Source organism: Sceloporus occidentalis, unplaced genomic scaffold (assembly GCF_023333645.1).
Source record: "Sceloporus occidentalis isolate IW3139 unplaced genomic scaffold, rSceOcc1.0.p SCAF_6, whole genome shotgun sequence".
Lineage (NCBI taxonomy): Eukaryota > Metazoa > Chordata > Lepidosauria > Squamata > Phrynosomatidae > Sceloporus > Sceloporus occidentalis.
Window position 1 is genome coordinate 34,223,608 of NW_028316986.1, and position 14,136 is coordinate 34,237,743.

Here is a 14,136-nt window from a genome sequence, read left to right on the forward strand (position 1 = left end):
GATGAAGGTTGTCTTTTCAAAAGAAGGTTCCAAAGCATTTGTCCAGTGCAAGATAAGGGAGGAGCATGAAGCAGTGCAACTAGTGGGAGTCAAAACCCAAAGAAGATCTGGAATCAGAATTATTCCTGGCACAATGGCCTTGTTCTGATTTCAGCATGCCAAGCGCTTGGGAAGGTGCATGGTCTTGTTCAGGCCAAGACCGAGGCCAAGGATGGGTTCCAGGTTGGCAGTCCATAGGTCAAGGATAGCAAGAATGGAATCTTGAATGATAGGAAGGTAAGATGAGAGCTAGAGGGAGAGAAGAGATTAAGGCAGAAGTTCTCTCTCTCTCTCTCTCTCTCTCTCTCTCTCTCTCTGTGTAAGTAAAATGAGTTCTTTCAAATGTCCAGCAAGGTTTTCTTAAGCAAAGAAGGGGGAAAGTCAATGACGCCTCTTAAAGCTATTGGGTTTCTGTGCTATCCTAGCCTAAGGCTTTTGTTTTAGAGGTTGATAATAGCATGGGAAATGATGGATGTATTACTGTCACTTTGGATATGAACATAGGAGGAGAGCTGAAACTGAATGAAGTGCAGGCTGCTTTAACAAGGAGGAACTACCCAACATAGACTCCCTTGCAACAGAAAATGTGGAATAATAATATATTCTCGGCCTCTCCTTAAAAGCAGAAAGGTACAAATTGATAAACAGGAATCTTTTTATGCTACTTCCCTATCCTGAAGAATAATAATGAGCTTGCTAATAAAGCATTGGAAAAAAAGAAGTGCAGAAAGTTACAGGTTCAGTCCCTTGTGTGTTCAGAGAACAAAGCTGGGAATAGCTTAGATCCTGGAAGTGAACTATCAGTAGAGATGTTGCAAGATTCAGTAGCCTGGTCTGCATTGGTACATCTCTTTGTATGCTTGTGTGTCAGAGTTTGGAAAACTTTCTTTCTGGAGACTACAGTTACCAGAATTGTAGCCCAATGGCTATGATAGCTGGGGGATGCTGGAAGCTGTAGTACCCAAAAATAACATTTCCAAGATATGATGTGTATACACATGTACATGTATTTGTCAATGAAGAACTCTTGTACTAGGGATATGAGCAACTGCCATATCTTGTAGAAGACATCATTAACCCCAAGAGACAGTTTTCATTTTGTTTCCTGAACTTTTGGGGCACAGTGAAAAGATTTTGCACTTTTACTTGTGTACATCTTCTGTACATCGAGTGGTAACAATGCAGTTATATCCATTTCAATTCCAGATTGTAACACAACAAAATGTGGAGAAGTCAAAGGGAAGTGTCTTTTATTCCGCCTCGCACCCTCAGAACATCTGGGCAGCAACTCCTGAAGGTGCCTGGGGCCAGGTTGGCTGTTACTGCCAGAAGATCCTTTTCCACAGCTGCCCCAGCCCTTTGGAATACGCTGCCCATGGAGCTCCACTCATCTACCACCCTGGCCCAATTCAGGAAGGGTCTTAAAACCTTCCTATTTAATCAGGCATTCCCCGACTAAATATCCTATGGGCCTCCCTCCTCTCTCGTGGCCGTGAGGTTGGGCTAAGGGGCTTTTTATTGTTTTTAAGGATTGTTGTTATGTTTATGGTTTTGGCTGTTTTTAACTTTGTATGATGTTTGCACTTTGCTGCCTTTGTAAGCCGCCCTGATCGTTTGGAAGGGCGGGGTATAAATAAAAATTTTATTTTATTTATTATTTATTTAAGTGAATACTTCTGCAGGGAACAGTAATTATGTCTGGAAGATACCTGGCAACATCAAAATACACGAAATAACCCACTGTATACAAAGGGGCTTATAATGCTGCAAAAGCATTAAAGAGTTGGATCAGAGAGGGACTGTAGATCAGGAGTGGAGCATATGCTTTGTATGTCAAATGTACCAGGTTGAGGCCCTTGCACCTTCACTTGGGCCAGGAAAAATGCTTACATGAAATCCTTTGGACCAAAAAAGGACCAGTGGCCATCTGACCTAATTGTTTGTAATTGGTCCAAATCCAAATATACCAGATTTGTCTCTGAATATCCCTCACCATTGCTTGTATCCACTAAGGAATTCAGAGCCCTGCCAGAAAGAATTGCAGTAATAGGAAACAACCCTACTGGTCACTTAAGTTTGTAGGTCACTGGTGTTTACTGTACAAATGACTTGGCTGATGTGATTGCAATGGCTTCATTATTAAGAATTGGTATTTGGGTTTCGATTAATGGCATGTTAAAGCTTTCTTTTGGTGTATGAGGAGAGCTTTTTCTTCATGTAGAATCACATTTAGCTGGCTGGATTGTGTATCACTTGAAAGCACTTCACCATCTATACTTTTCTAATTTTCCCCTGTGATGCACTTTGTGAGTAAAAGTAACCATACTTACTTGATATACTGTACTGAACCTATTACTAGCAATAGGCTGCAGGGGAAATAATCTGACCCATTCAAAGGAAGGCAGAGTGTACAGCAAATGATTTCCTGCAGCCTTTTCCTTGATTAAGGAAAATATCTTCCTTTAATTCTGAAAGTGGAAATGGCCATCTCTGAAAGGCCAAACCACAAAAATGGAGACACTAGGAAATGGAAAAGTAAAATAAAAAGTCATTAAGAAAAAGCATCTAAGCTCTATAGTTCTGTGCAGTATAAGGTATTATTCCAGTATTGTTTGAGTCTTGAATCTCATTAAAAGTGCCCATGGGCTTTGAGAGTTCCCATAAAATTGGATAACTCTAAATATAAATGAAGGGGCATCCAGAGCCTTGCCTACTGCTGACATTGCCAGCTGAAGGCATAAAAAAGAAAGCCTGGCAGCCTACACCTTCTGTGATTAAGCAGCTGTCCAAGGTTGAGTGCCTGGAAGTTGCATGCATAGAGAACACCCCCTTCTAATCCATAGAGAGCATTCCCTTCATATCACATCAGAGATGCCCCCAGAAAACATACCCCATTTTCATTTCTAGTTGTCTCCAGATCCCACCATGAGCAATATCTGTCAGTAACTTCACTGTCATTCCAAGATGCATCATTTCTTATATTTTGGTTTGTCGCTTATCTGTCTTAGAACCTCAAGATGGGCCAGCAAGGTGAGAGAATAATTAAAAACACATTGCTAAGTTGCTAAAACCATGTCATCTTTTGTTGCTGAGAGACAAATGGTTTCTCAAGGCTACTCAATGAGCTCCATAATCCTATCCTTTCACCATCACTATGTGCACTTAAGAGATGCTCCTGTACAAGTCACTGAAAATATCTTCTTGGGGGCATGCTCCTACCTCTGCTGTGCTAGGAGGAGTGCATTTCTCTTCACATTGCATTGTTGGAGAGACATAACAAGAAGGGGCAGCTTTGTTTCAATAATTTCATAAGGCAGGAAGGTTTTTTTGTGCATGTGTGTATGCATGTATGTGTGCCTGCATACACAAGTGTGTGAAAAGATATTAAATCTTGATATTTAACTGATATTCCTATTAGAGGTGCATATTATTATATTCATAATGATGTGTGGCTGTGCTGAAAAAATATGGCAGCCCGCAGTAGCAAGATAATAATCTTAATAACTTCAGATATGCTCTATCAGCATTATAGTATCTTTGTAAATATGCATTTGAAGGTGTACTTGATCCTTGCATTTTAATTGCAAATGTCTTTGATTCAGAAGTTGGTGTTGTCTTTGAAGAAACAGAGGCTTGTGACTGGTGGAGTCTGGGCGCCCTTCTCTTTGAACTCCTTACTGGGAAGGTAAGGCAGTGCTGAGAATTATTTAGTAAAAGATTTATGGCAAGGGTTGTTTACATCTTAATTTACTTAGGTTCAAGATGTAAGCTTCTATAGCACATTGAATTCTCCAGCAAGCTAAGGCATTCAGAACAACTGATGGTGTTGCATTGTCTTGCTGCGCATGGCAGAGGGACAGATTTTTGTTCAGCTCAAGAGCTTGAACAATATAGTTTGTGGGCTCCATCTCCAGGAGGCTCACACAGTCTCCTAGCCAGCATGGATATTTATATGTTGCACCTCTGTTTGAGATTATGATAGGTTGGGTTGAATAACATGTCTCATTATTTCTGGCCATTGCCATTTTCCTTTGGAGATGATGGGAGGCTGGGATGTATGTGAAGATTGAATCAAGACAAGTTGTCCACTTATTGTGGTCTGTGCTGCTTATCCTATCCTTTCTCATATAAACTGAATAAGAGAGAGAATTCACCTATGTAAGCACTCCCCAGTTTTTCACCCTCAGTTCCCTCCCACCCAATTTCTCACAATCCCTTCAGTGAAAAGCTGCCAAATATTTTTGAGTTTTCCGTATAGGGCAAGTTGGTATCTTTAATACCAATATTTAGTTAGGATATAGTGGTCATTTTGGATTTAATTTTTAAATCAGTGTTGCAGGGCATGTATGCAGAAGCCAGAATACTTCAGGAGTAGCCTGAAGTATTCTGGACCCCAAAGCTGCCCTGAAGTCCCCCCATTACCTGGGCACTCCAGAGTGATGACAAGTAGCTGTTTGGATGTACGTTGTGCTGTGCCACCCACTATTGGCATAAGTTGCTCTGAGGCCAAAAATGAGCCACCCAGCAACATGGCTAGGCGCCTCACTCTGACCTCAGAGGAAGTGACTTGCAGCAGCAGGTGGCACAGCATGACGTGTCAGAAACAGCTACCTGTGATCTCTCCAGAGGGCTCCAGATCTTCTGGGAAGATCTAGAGCAAAAGGTAACTTTTAAAAATCCATATTAAGGATGGTATATCACGGGTTCAGTACTTAATTGACCATATATAGTCTGGACAGTTCACGCCAGAACTGGGGACTGGACCCTGCGTCATCTGGATTGATCACAATCATGATGCGGGGATGACATGTTATTTGTCCCTTGTGGACCACAGCCTAAGATACGTTCGTAGATCATTTTCCAGGTAAAACTCCAGTCTTTGACTGTCAAGGGACAGTAATTCTAAGACAGGATTGAATAATGTCTTTGGTGAAAGGCTCTCATCATCTGAACTTGGAGGGTAATGTTCTGAGACCTTATCTGTGCCTTGAAGTCCTGACTAATGCCAGCACTAGCTTTATTTAGTAAAAACATGGCTAAAACCTTTGGGGCCTAACTGGTCAAAATATTTATGAACAAGATTTTAAATTCTTTTACTCACAAGATATGAAGAGTTTATTATTTTTAGTTTTTTTCAGGGGTCCATTTAGAACCAAACTTCAGAAATTTCTGAACCAGGAACTCTCATTAACTCTCACTAGATGAGAGTTAAGAAACTTAGCGTACAGATAGGGTGAAATACCCCAAGCTTTTCTAGTTAATAAAAGAGCCATTGTTTGAGCATCTTGGGATGTTTCTCCTGTTTATTTTGTAGAATTCATCGAATGCTCCCCAGTTTTTGATTCTTTGGAACTGTTTAACCTTAACCAGATTTTAACTTGTTGACTTAATGTTCTTTTAGACTCTTTACATTTATTTTTATTCTTTAATCTGTTAATATTAATTATACTTGTATGCTGCCTTGAGATTTTGTGATATAGGGTCGGATATAAATATTCAAATAGCTAGCCAGCTAGCCAACTGTCTTTGTCTCTCTATAAACAAAGACCATCTGGGCTTACAATGAGTGAGGGTTTTTTAAAGATCTCAATTCCCATTAGCAGCCCTATAAGACATGGAAAGGTCCTATTGACCATTTTTGCACTGACTTTTAAAAATTGATCACCTGCTGTCCTGTAATTTTGATGGGGAAGCAGAATTGAGGGTGTGGTGTGGCCCTCCAGTGTCCCATAGGGGGCTGATGCCCACCCCGCAAGTCCTGGATAGTGCCTACCCCTGTTTTAATTATATTCCTAGCACAGATACTGGACATCCAGTGGACCAGAGTCCCAAACCTGCCTGTGGAAACATTCTTTGATATTAATCACTATCTTAAAAGAAAAAAAATGATTGTAAACTTATAAGAATGGTAGCATGCATTGCCCATTTTCCTCATCATTCAGTTGTCTTACTTATGCATCACATTTCTTGTTGGTTGACTCTAGACTCTGGTTGAGTGCCACCCAGCTGGTATAAATACCCATACCTGTTTGAATTTGCCAGATCACATCTCAGAAGAGGCCAGATCACTTCTGCAGCAGGTAATTCCCTGGTTCCTTGCCCTATGTTCGAAATATACACTTTATCAGATGCTAATGAATTCAAATCTGAAAGTATACTCCGAGGTCTGTAGATTGGCTTGGCGGGATACCTAATTCTGCATCTTTCCACACCAGAAGCTCCTCATCTTTGTTTAGCACTTCAGAAAGCACAGAAGCAGATAGAACTGCACCTATTCTTTAAAAGCTGGAAAGGTATCAAAGTATTGACAAATGAATGGTTAGTGGAGTGGTCTACAATAATGATATGCCCATAAAAGTCTGTGATGTCCTGGGTCAGATCCTGTGTGGCAGAGTAGAGCATAAAAGTTCTGCAGCTAACAGTATGCTATGCCTCTGCTCTAAACCTCCCTCATGCTATCTCACTGTTGAGCTTCTGTACTCCCTTCCACAACTAATTGGTGGCTGAATGAGAACAGGGTGGGTTGGAGAAATGCTTGGCTATGTTCCTATAGCCAGATGCAGATCAATGACAGTATCTGCTGAGATCTGCCAAAGTCTTCTGGAGGCCTCTGGATGTAATAATTCTGTGTCTGGCTACAGGTATGTAGCCAGACACTTTTCCAGTCCCTGCCTCTTCTTTAGCCACTGAATGGTCATGGGGACTGTACCACCTAAGCAATGAGTGCAGGCAGGGGGCTTTGGTTGTTGTGGAAGGAGCAAAAGAATACCAATTTCTACTGTCACCAAACACACACACACACACACACTGGCTTACCTTGTGTTTATGTCTGTGTATGTTACTAAGAAGATGCTGGCCATAATGTCTGTGGACCATTTTTGTAACCAGGTAGAAATGGATGTATGTCAGACATTTAAAACAAAGGTGGATGACCTTTGGTCCTTCAACCAGGAGTCTTCAATTTCTAGAAGCTTCAGACAATATATCCAATTGTAAGATATTATGGGCATTGTAATCCAAACTGTCTTGAAGGTCAGAATTTCCACACCCCTGTTTTAAAACCTGATTCATCCTGGAAAGAGGTTAAGGCATGATGGAGAATAAGAACCTTTTACAGCTGCAATCGTGGAATATAATACAAGTCTGAATTTACTCCAAAGTCCAGTGATTTCACTGAACTAGTTCTTTAAAAAGAACTGCTGCAGTGGTGATCCAAACCTATCTCCATGTGCTATCATGATAAATTCACCCGTTGCCTAACTTGGCTTGATTAAAAAAACCCCACTTACTTGATTCACTCCTCACTGATTTCCCCCCTCAAAAGGATTTGAAAATAAATGGAATTTTACCACTGACATCTTTGAGACCTTTTATTAAAGAAATACATAGCAACACTCAACTCCTCTGAGACCATTAAGCTATTTCCCTCCTCCCCAAGTTCAAAGTCGCTTGGGTTGAACAGGAAGCTGTCCCAGCCCTTGGCTGCACGTGGATGACTTTTGGTGGAAGGGTCTGCTCCATTGGCTAGTAAATCAACCTTCTGTTGTATGTCTATCCAAGGAAACTACCATTCATTCTTTGAGGAAGTTTTGGCAGGAAAAGGAAAAAGGGGCTCTTGGCATGGCTAGTCATTTGTCATTGTGATTTTCCTCTTCCACCCCCTCACAGGTTCCTTTAGTCAACCCATCACTAAATGCTTAGGAGAGGAACACTGTGCAGACACATGCCAAATGTGTCCTGTGACACAGCTTCCAAAACCAGTGACCTCATTAAAAAAAAAACACCAAAAAACCTTCTCTTTATCTACCATTCAGAAATATTATTATTTAATTTCAGTTGTAGAAAAATTTTAAATGAAGTGCTTAAGGCTGTCTGAACTGGCACTCTGTCTACAAGGTATTTCTCAAAGGTTGTCCCAGCCAGCATAATAAACCAGCGTGTTTTCTATCCATGTAGATCTACTGCAATTTATTCTGCATTTGCTTTCAGAGATTAAAGTTCTTTTTCTTGCAAAGGGGAAAACCTTCAGAACATAAATTTCTTTGCCCTTAACTTCACCACCTGCTGTCACTTGTTACATTTTTCCAGAGGATGGCAGAGTGACAGTGACTGTGACTGCTTATCTGCCGGCTCATGTATATTCACAAAGGAGGCTTGTTTTGCTATCTGCCTTATCTTTACCAAGGGAGGTTAGGAAGATTTTAAGTGGCGGAGCCAACTTAAGATGTGCAAATGAATACATTTTATGGGGAAATTTCTCACTTTGATTATTAGGTGTATGCGTTTGAAGGCATGTGCCCCAAAGAATGCAGAGTACTCCTAAATGACAATTGGAGGTAGGGTGTTGCATTATACTTTAGTCGGTCCTTTAGAGGAAATCCAGAAATGAAATTATTCTTTTGAACTGTTTATTTAGAATGCGACAGTCTCATAAGATGGCAAAATGTAAACTTCGGCTCCTTTATCCTTGGTAAATATTTTCATGCCTCTTTGCTGGTTACTTCCTTTCAAGCAATCATTCTCCATCAGAATTTGCAGATATGAAGAGTCTGCTTCACTTTCTTCATATATTCATCCCTCTTGTCTGAATATATTGTAGATTTTTTCAGTGTAAAATAAACAAGCGACTTAGTTTTCATAATGTTGCCCATCATCTGCTCACTTAAAAAATGTTGGAGAGATTCTGAGTACCTCTTCACATTCAGGGTTTTTTATTTTTTTTATTTTTTGAGGATGTGCAGCTAAGATTGCAGGTGGGGTTTAGAGTCTAAGAAATAATTAACAGATAATTTAAGAAATAACTAAAGAGCTGATGCACTGCAGTAGTAAAATAAGAATTAGCATACAACCAGTGATTGTGAGAGAAAAGTGTTAGTACTGCCTTGGTTGTCTAACTATATTGGTAAAACTAGACTGTGAGAAGCCAGGAAGCAGCCCAAATGACACAGTGCATTACCCTGGTTTTCTTATAAAAGGCATTGAGTGTGTGTGGTCTTTGTCTTCTTTTTATTACACATAGTAGTTAAGATGTTCAGATAATCTGAAAATGTTCTTGTTCTTAATATAAAAAGATGTGTTGAAAGAGCATGAACCCAGTGAAAAAAACTGTCAACCACTTCAAAACTTTGCATATTTAAACATATTATTTTTGCAAAACAAAAACAAAACAAAACCCTTTTTATGTGTGTGAAAGCAGAAAACTCTATTGTGTACAAAAGATGGTAAAAACATTAGCTTTGCATAAAACTGGAATCTTGAAGAAGGGCATTATTTTGTTACCTAAATGACAGTTTTCTTCAGAAAAGTCCACAACTGCAACCCCCCCCCCCCATTAAAAAAACAACAACAGCAAGAGCACACTGTATTAGAAGAAATTTAAATGTGGTACTTGAGGCTGAAATTTAGCCATTTGGCCCTGGTAGAAGGTAAATCCCCCTCCCCCTGTTGGTATGCTGCAGCAAGTGCAACTTGGGATGTTTGGTTGTTTCTTTAAATTCCAGGAGCGGGGATCTGTGGTCCTCCACATGTTATTGGACTATAACTACCATCTGCCATGACTATTCATGAAGCTGGCTGGTCAAACATCTGGAGGGCTACATGTGCCACCTCTGTTTCAATTCTTGAGCTATCTACTTCCCTAACTATATTTTTCTTCTAAGCTTTTGCAGTTCAATTCTGGGGAGCGTCTTGGTGCTGGAATTGCTGGAGTGGAAGACATCAAATCTCATCCATTTTTTGCCCTCATCGACTGGGCAGAATTAACAAAGTGAAAGATTCCATGAGTTTTCTGCCCATGTTTATGACTTTTGACAGATACTTTTTTGGCCTGCTGCCATTGTAAAACCCTTCATATGTCTTGGGCAAGGATGAATAAAGCTGAGAATTGGGACAGCAACACACAAAAAAAGAACTGTTTCAACCAGAATAAATGACTAGGCAAAAGTCAGGTGTGATCTACACTACTGAGCACTGAAATCAGTCTTCTTGGAGGCTGGAAAGCAGTGAGAAAAAAATGATAGAACATCAAGAACATCCCATCCCACTCTCTACAGTGTTTTGGAAACAAGTGACATTGTAGTGTCATACATTTCCTTAACCTTTTGCATTATTCCATCCACTTGGGGTTGAGATGGAGAAGGCATGAAAAGCAGAAGATCAACACAAGAGTAAAGTTTTTGGCAGCAACACTATTCTTGCAACTACATCTAGTTCCTTAATGTGGAATTGTATAAAACACACATTTACTCCTTGGGATTGCTTATTTTTTTAAAGTGATGATAGTGTGAAACTGCTATTGTACATGCCAGCTCCTATTATATATGCCAGTTAAAAACAATTCTTCTCCCTTTTTATAGCATGAAAATACTTCTTCCCTTAGCTAGGTAAACCTGTGATAGGTAGGAAGCTGTGGAATGAGAAAAGAATAACTTATTAATGACATACACAAAATAAAATACTATGGTGCCTCAGCAATCTCCATGTGAAGAAGAAATGAAAACTCTCATAGTATCATGCAATGTAACATCAAAATGACTGCATATCATCTGCCACAAGATCAAGGAGGGTAATCCTGCTATTGTATCTTGTGTTTTATTGTTGGTAATGTTTGTTTTAAAGCACTAACTCTTTAACCCCAAGTAAATTATGTCTTTTAACTCACTACAAGGCAGTAAGTTTTCTCTCAGCCAGATACTGATTGCATTAGTAATTTAACTTGGACCAGTGCAGAATAAACATATGTATATACGATGCTTTAAGACAACACTGAGCTGCCACATTTTGGTTATTCAGATGTTGTTGGGCTGAAACTCTTGTTGGCCTTAACCAGTGTAACCAACATTGCAGGAGGGTGAGAATTGTGCAACAGCACCTGGAAGACCACACAGGACATTTTAGGTTTGATCTGTACAGGACGGTAAATCTGATAGTACAGAGTTTTTGAGTCTGTAGAATCTCAAGTCACCGGTGGGGGCCTTCAACATTTGGATGCTTTCCCAAATGAAAAACTTTTTGACCATGGAAAAACTGGCATATATCAGGCAGGAGAAGGTAATGTGGGGTAGTGGTTTGAGTGTTGGACTAGGACTGTGGGAGACCATGGTTCAACTCTCTCCCCACTTAGCTATGGAAGCCTACAGGGAGAACTTGGGCAGGTGACACTCTCTTAGCTTCAGTGGAAGGCAATACCAACCTCCTCTGAATAAATCTTGCCAAGAAAACCTTATGATATAGTCTCCAAATATTGGAATTGACTTGAAGTTACAAAACAATAACAGTCAGGCAAGGAGAATGTTGTCCAGCCTGTTTCCTGCTGCCTTTGCTTTCTAGGGAGCAGGTTCTCATGTTTTTCTTTTGTGTTACTTTTTGTTTACGTGGGGAGTGTTCAGCTGTGAAGAGCCTCACTGCAGACTGAAAGACCATAGGTACAAGAACTCAGTATTTCATAATTTTATTTGCATGTGCAGATAAGCATTTGTTTTTGAAAATGTCATTTTGTCTGTTCCCAGATTCCACTGTCACTCAGTTTCTTTGTTGGGAAACAGTAAATTTGTATCTGGTTTTGTTGTGGTACTGTGTATCCCTCCTAAGGAGGAGACAGCCTCCAAATAAAACGGTTTAATTGAAGGAGGTGTGTCCTATATTAAATTGACATAGAGCGGGGGGTGGGGGGGGGGGAGACACAGGATCCCCAGCCAGCATGGCCAAAATAAAAATTCTCTTTTATTTGTCATGGGCAAAATGCACAACTGAAACAAGTGGGATTTCTGCAAGAAGTTGGCTGCATTTTCCTTAAAAGCTGCCATTCTTATTGAATTGAATTGCTTAGACCTGTTTCAGAAGGATTATGTCCCCTGACTACTCATCTCCTTGTCCATTGCAGTTATGGTAGATGTGCCACCAGAACTTAAGAATATGCTGGTAGTTTTTCTGAGTGGAAGGAGGGAGGAAAGAAACACCAGGAGCTCCAAATGTTGTTTGGGAGAGGTTAGTCAGACACCCTACAATAATATTTGCATTAAAAAATAAAGATACTTTAAAAAAATGTTTTATCAAATTTATGGACTGTTAAAAGAGTATTCCAGTATCCCATTCATGTAGTATCCAAAAGTATGACATGAGTCATGGTCCCCAGCAACTGATATACAAACACGTACTGCCACTCTTACTGGGGGGAACATAGATTATTTCTGACTAGCAACTCCTGATAATGCCTCCTTGAATTTGTCCAACCTCCCATTAAAGCCATTGATGTTGGGGGCACCACAATTAACTTATTGTAGTGAATTCTCTAATTTGTGTTGTGTGCAGAAACGTTATCCCCAGGTTCTAGTGTTAGCATGACAGGGTGAATTTCTCTCCCCCTGTGCTTTCTGCATAATTTTATACACCTCTCTGGCATTCCTCCTTATTCACACACTTTCTGAGCTAAATGGGGACCAGTGTTGCCTCTAAGAGATGCTCTGGCTATGTCAAAAGGATTGGCAGAACCGCGAACTGTCACACTAAAATTCTGATACATGTACCTTGCATATTGATACCTCCTTCAGTCCCCTGTCAGATGCTGGGAAGCAATTTCAGCTTTGTAAGCCCAAACTGTTTAAGAGTACTTTCCTGAGAGTACCTTGATGTTCCAAAAGCTATTGGGTCCCAGGACAGTACAAAATAATAATAATAATAATAATAATAATAATAATAATAATAATAATAATAATAATGTAATGTGCGTTTAGGCTTTCTGTCCTCAGGGCCAACATTGCTTTGTGCCAGATATAGCTTTTCAGAAGTTCTTATCATCTGAGCTGAAGAATCTACTCTAGTTAGGATTGTCAGTTGGATTTAGGAAGGAAGGATGTCTCCTAGAATTTTAAAGAGAATCATACCATGGAAGAGAACTGTTCCCCTTCTTTTACTAGGGAAGCATTGGTACCAAGGATGGCAGAGAGGAGTAGATCCAAATTAAGTAACTGGTGCAAGTTAGAGACTTTAATATACCTCATATTTGGGGCTGGCCTCATCCATTAGAATGAGGCAGTCGCTTCAGATAGATGGTTGAAGGCAACATGTCAGCTTCCTGACCCATTCCTCTTGAGATTCCTGTCCATTCCCTCCTTGTGAAGCATAGCCCGTTCCCTAGCTTCCTATACTAGCCTGCTGTTTGTCAGTGCTGTGAAAGATGTAGTCTTGATGCCAGTGTTCAAGGAAGATTCATCTGCCAGTCCAGTTGGCTTCTGTACATGAAGCGGTGAGGTAGCACCATTTCCTCCCATTTCTTGTAGGCACCAGCAAAAATGGTCTTGAGGTGGTCTTGTTCATTTTATAACCCACCTCTCTATGACTAGCACCAAAACAGCAAATTCACTTGAACACTCATACAAGGCACCAGGTTGCTTCTGCACAACTATGTATTAGTATCTCCTTGCTGTTTTTCCTTTCTTTCTTTCCCTCAGCTTTATCCGGAGAGCAAAGGGCACATTCCTTTAGAAAAGGAGTTTTCAGGCTTTTCAACAACTCATTCTGCTCATCCTAGTTCAGATGGTAACCTTAGTGTTTTATAAGTTTCCACCCCATGTGCATCTGAACAGGCTGCATCTGTTAGCCACCAGAATGGGATATTAACATAAAATGGAAAAGGAAAAGACTTCATTGAACCAAAGGAAATCTGGAGGCTCTTTTTCTTCCTCTTTTGAAAATGTTCTGCTCCCGTTTTCCCCTTGTCTCTCCCTTGTGATAAAAACACAAACCACGGGACTGTAAAAACACTGTAGGCTGCAAGCAGGTCACCAGGAGAATTACTATGATGGATGGCCATCCAACAATATTACATCATTCCCCAAAACTTCGTTTGAATGAAAGTGTCCCATAGCTACATAACAGGAACTTGTCTCAGGTAAGCCAGAGCAACCACTTCCCGTGCTGAGAGGTGAGGAAATTTTTAAAGCTGAGAAAAATATAGAGCTTCCTTCTAGCAGTACCCTTAGTACAGTTTTGGAAGAGGATCTCATTGTGAACGGAACTGTCCATAGACTTTTATTGGTGTACAAGATCCAGAGTTTGAAAAGGTTACTTTTTTGGACTGTGTTTCAGTGACTGGGGCTT

At 40.3% G+C, this 14,136-nt stretch overlaps 1 protein-coding gene across 7 annotated transcripts in view; it reads left to right on the forward strand.

The window, feature by feature from the left end:
• LOC149310606 (inactive ribosomal protein S6 kinase delta-1-like) overlaps positions 1-12,279 on the forward strand; it is a 149,137-nt gene extending 136,858 nt beyond the window's left edge. For 5 of the 7 annotated variants that reach the window (XM_089529284.1, XM_089529288.1, XM_089529289.1 and 2 more), the window contains 3 exons: positions 3,642-3,724; positions 6,024-6,119; positions 9,699-12,279. In XM_089529284.1, coding sequence (XP_089385410.1) covers positions 3,642-3,724; positions 6,024-6,119; positions 9,699-9,809 — 290 coding nt within the window. In that variant the 3' untranslated portion in view covers positions 9,810-12,279. The remainder of the gene's footprint in view (positions 1-3,641; positions 3,725-6,023; positions 6,120-9,698) is intronic. The other 2 variants (XM_089529286.1, XM_089529285.1) reach the window with 2 other exon arrangements.
• Positions 12,280-14,136: the final 1,857 nt, after the last annotated feature.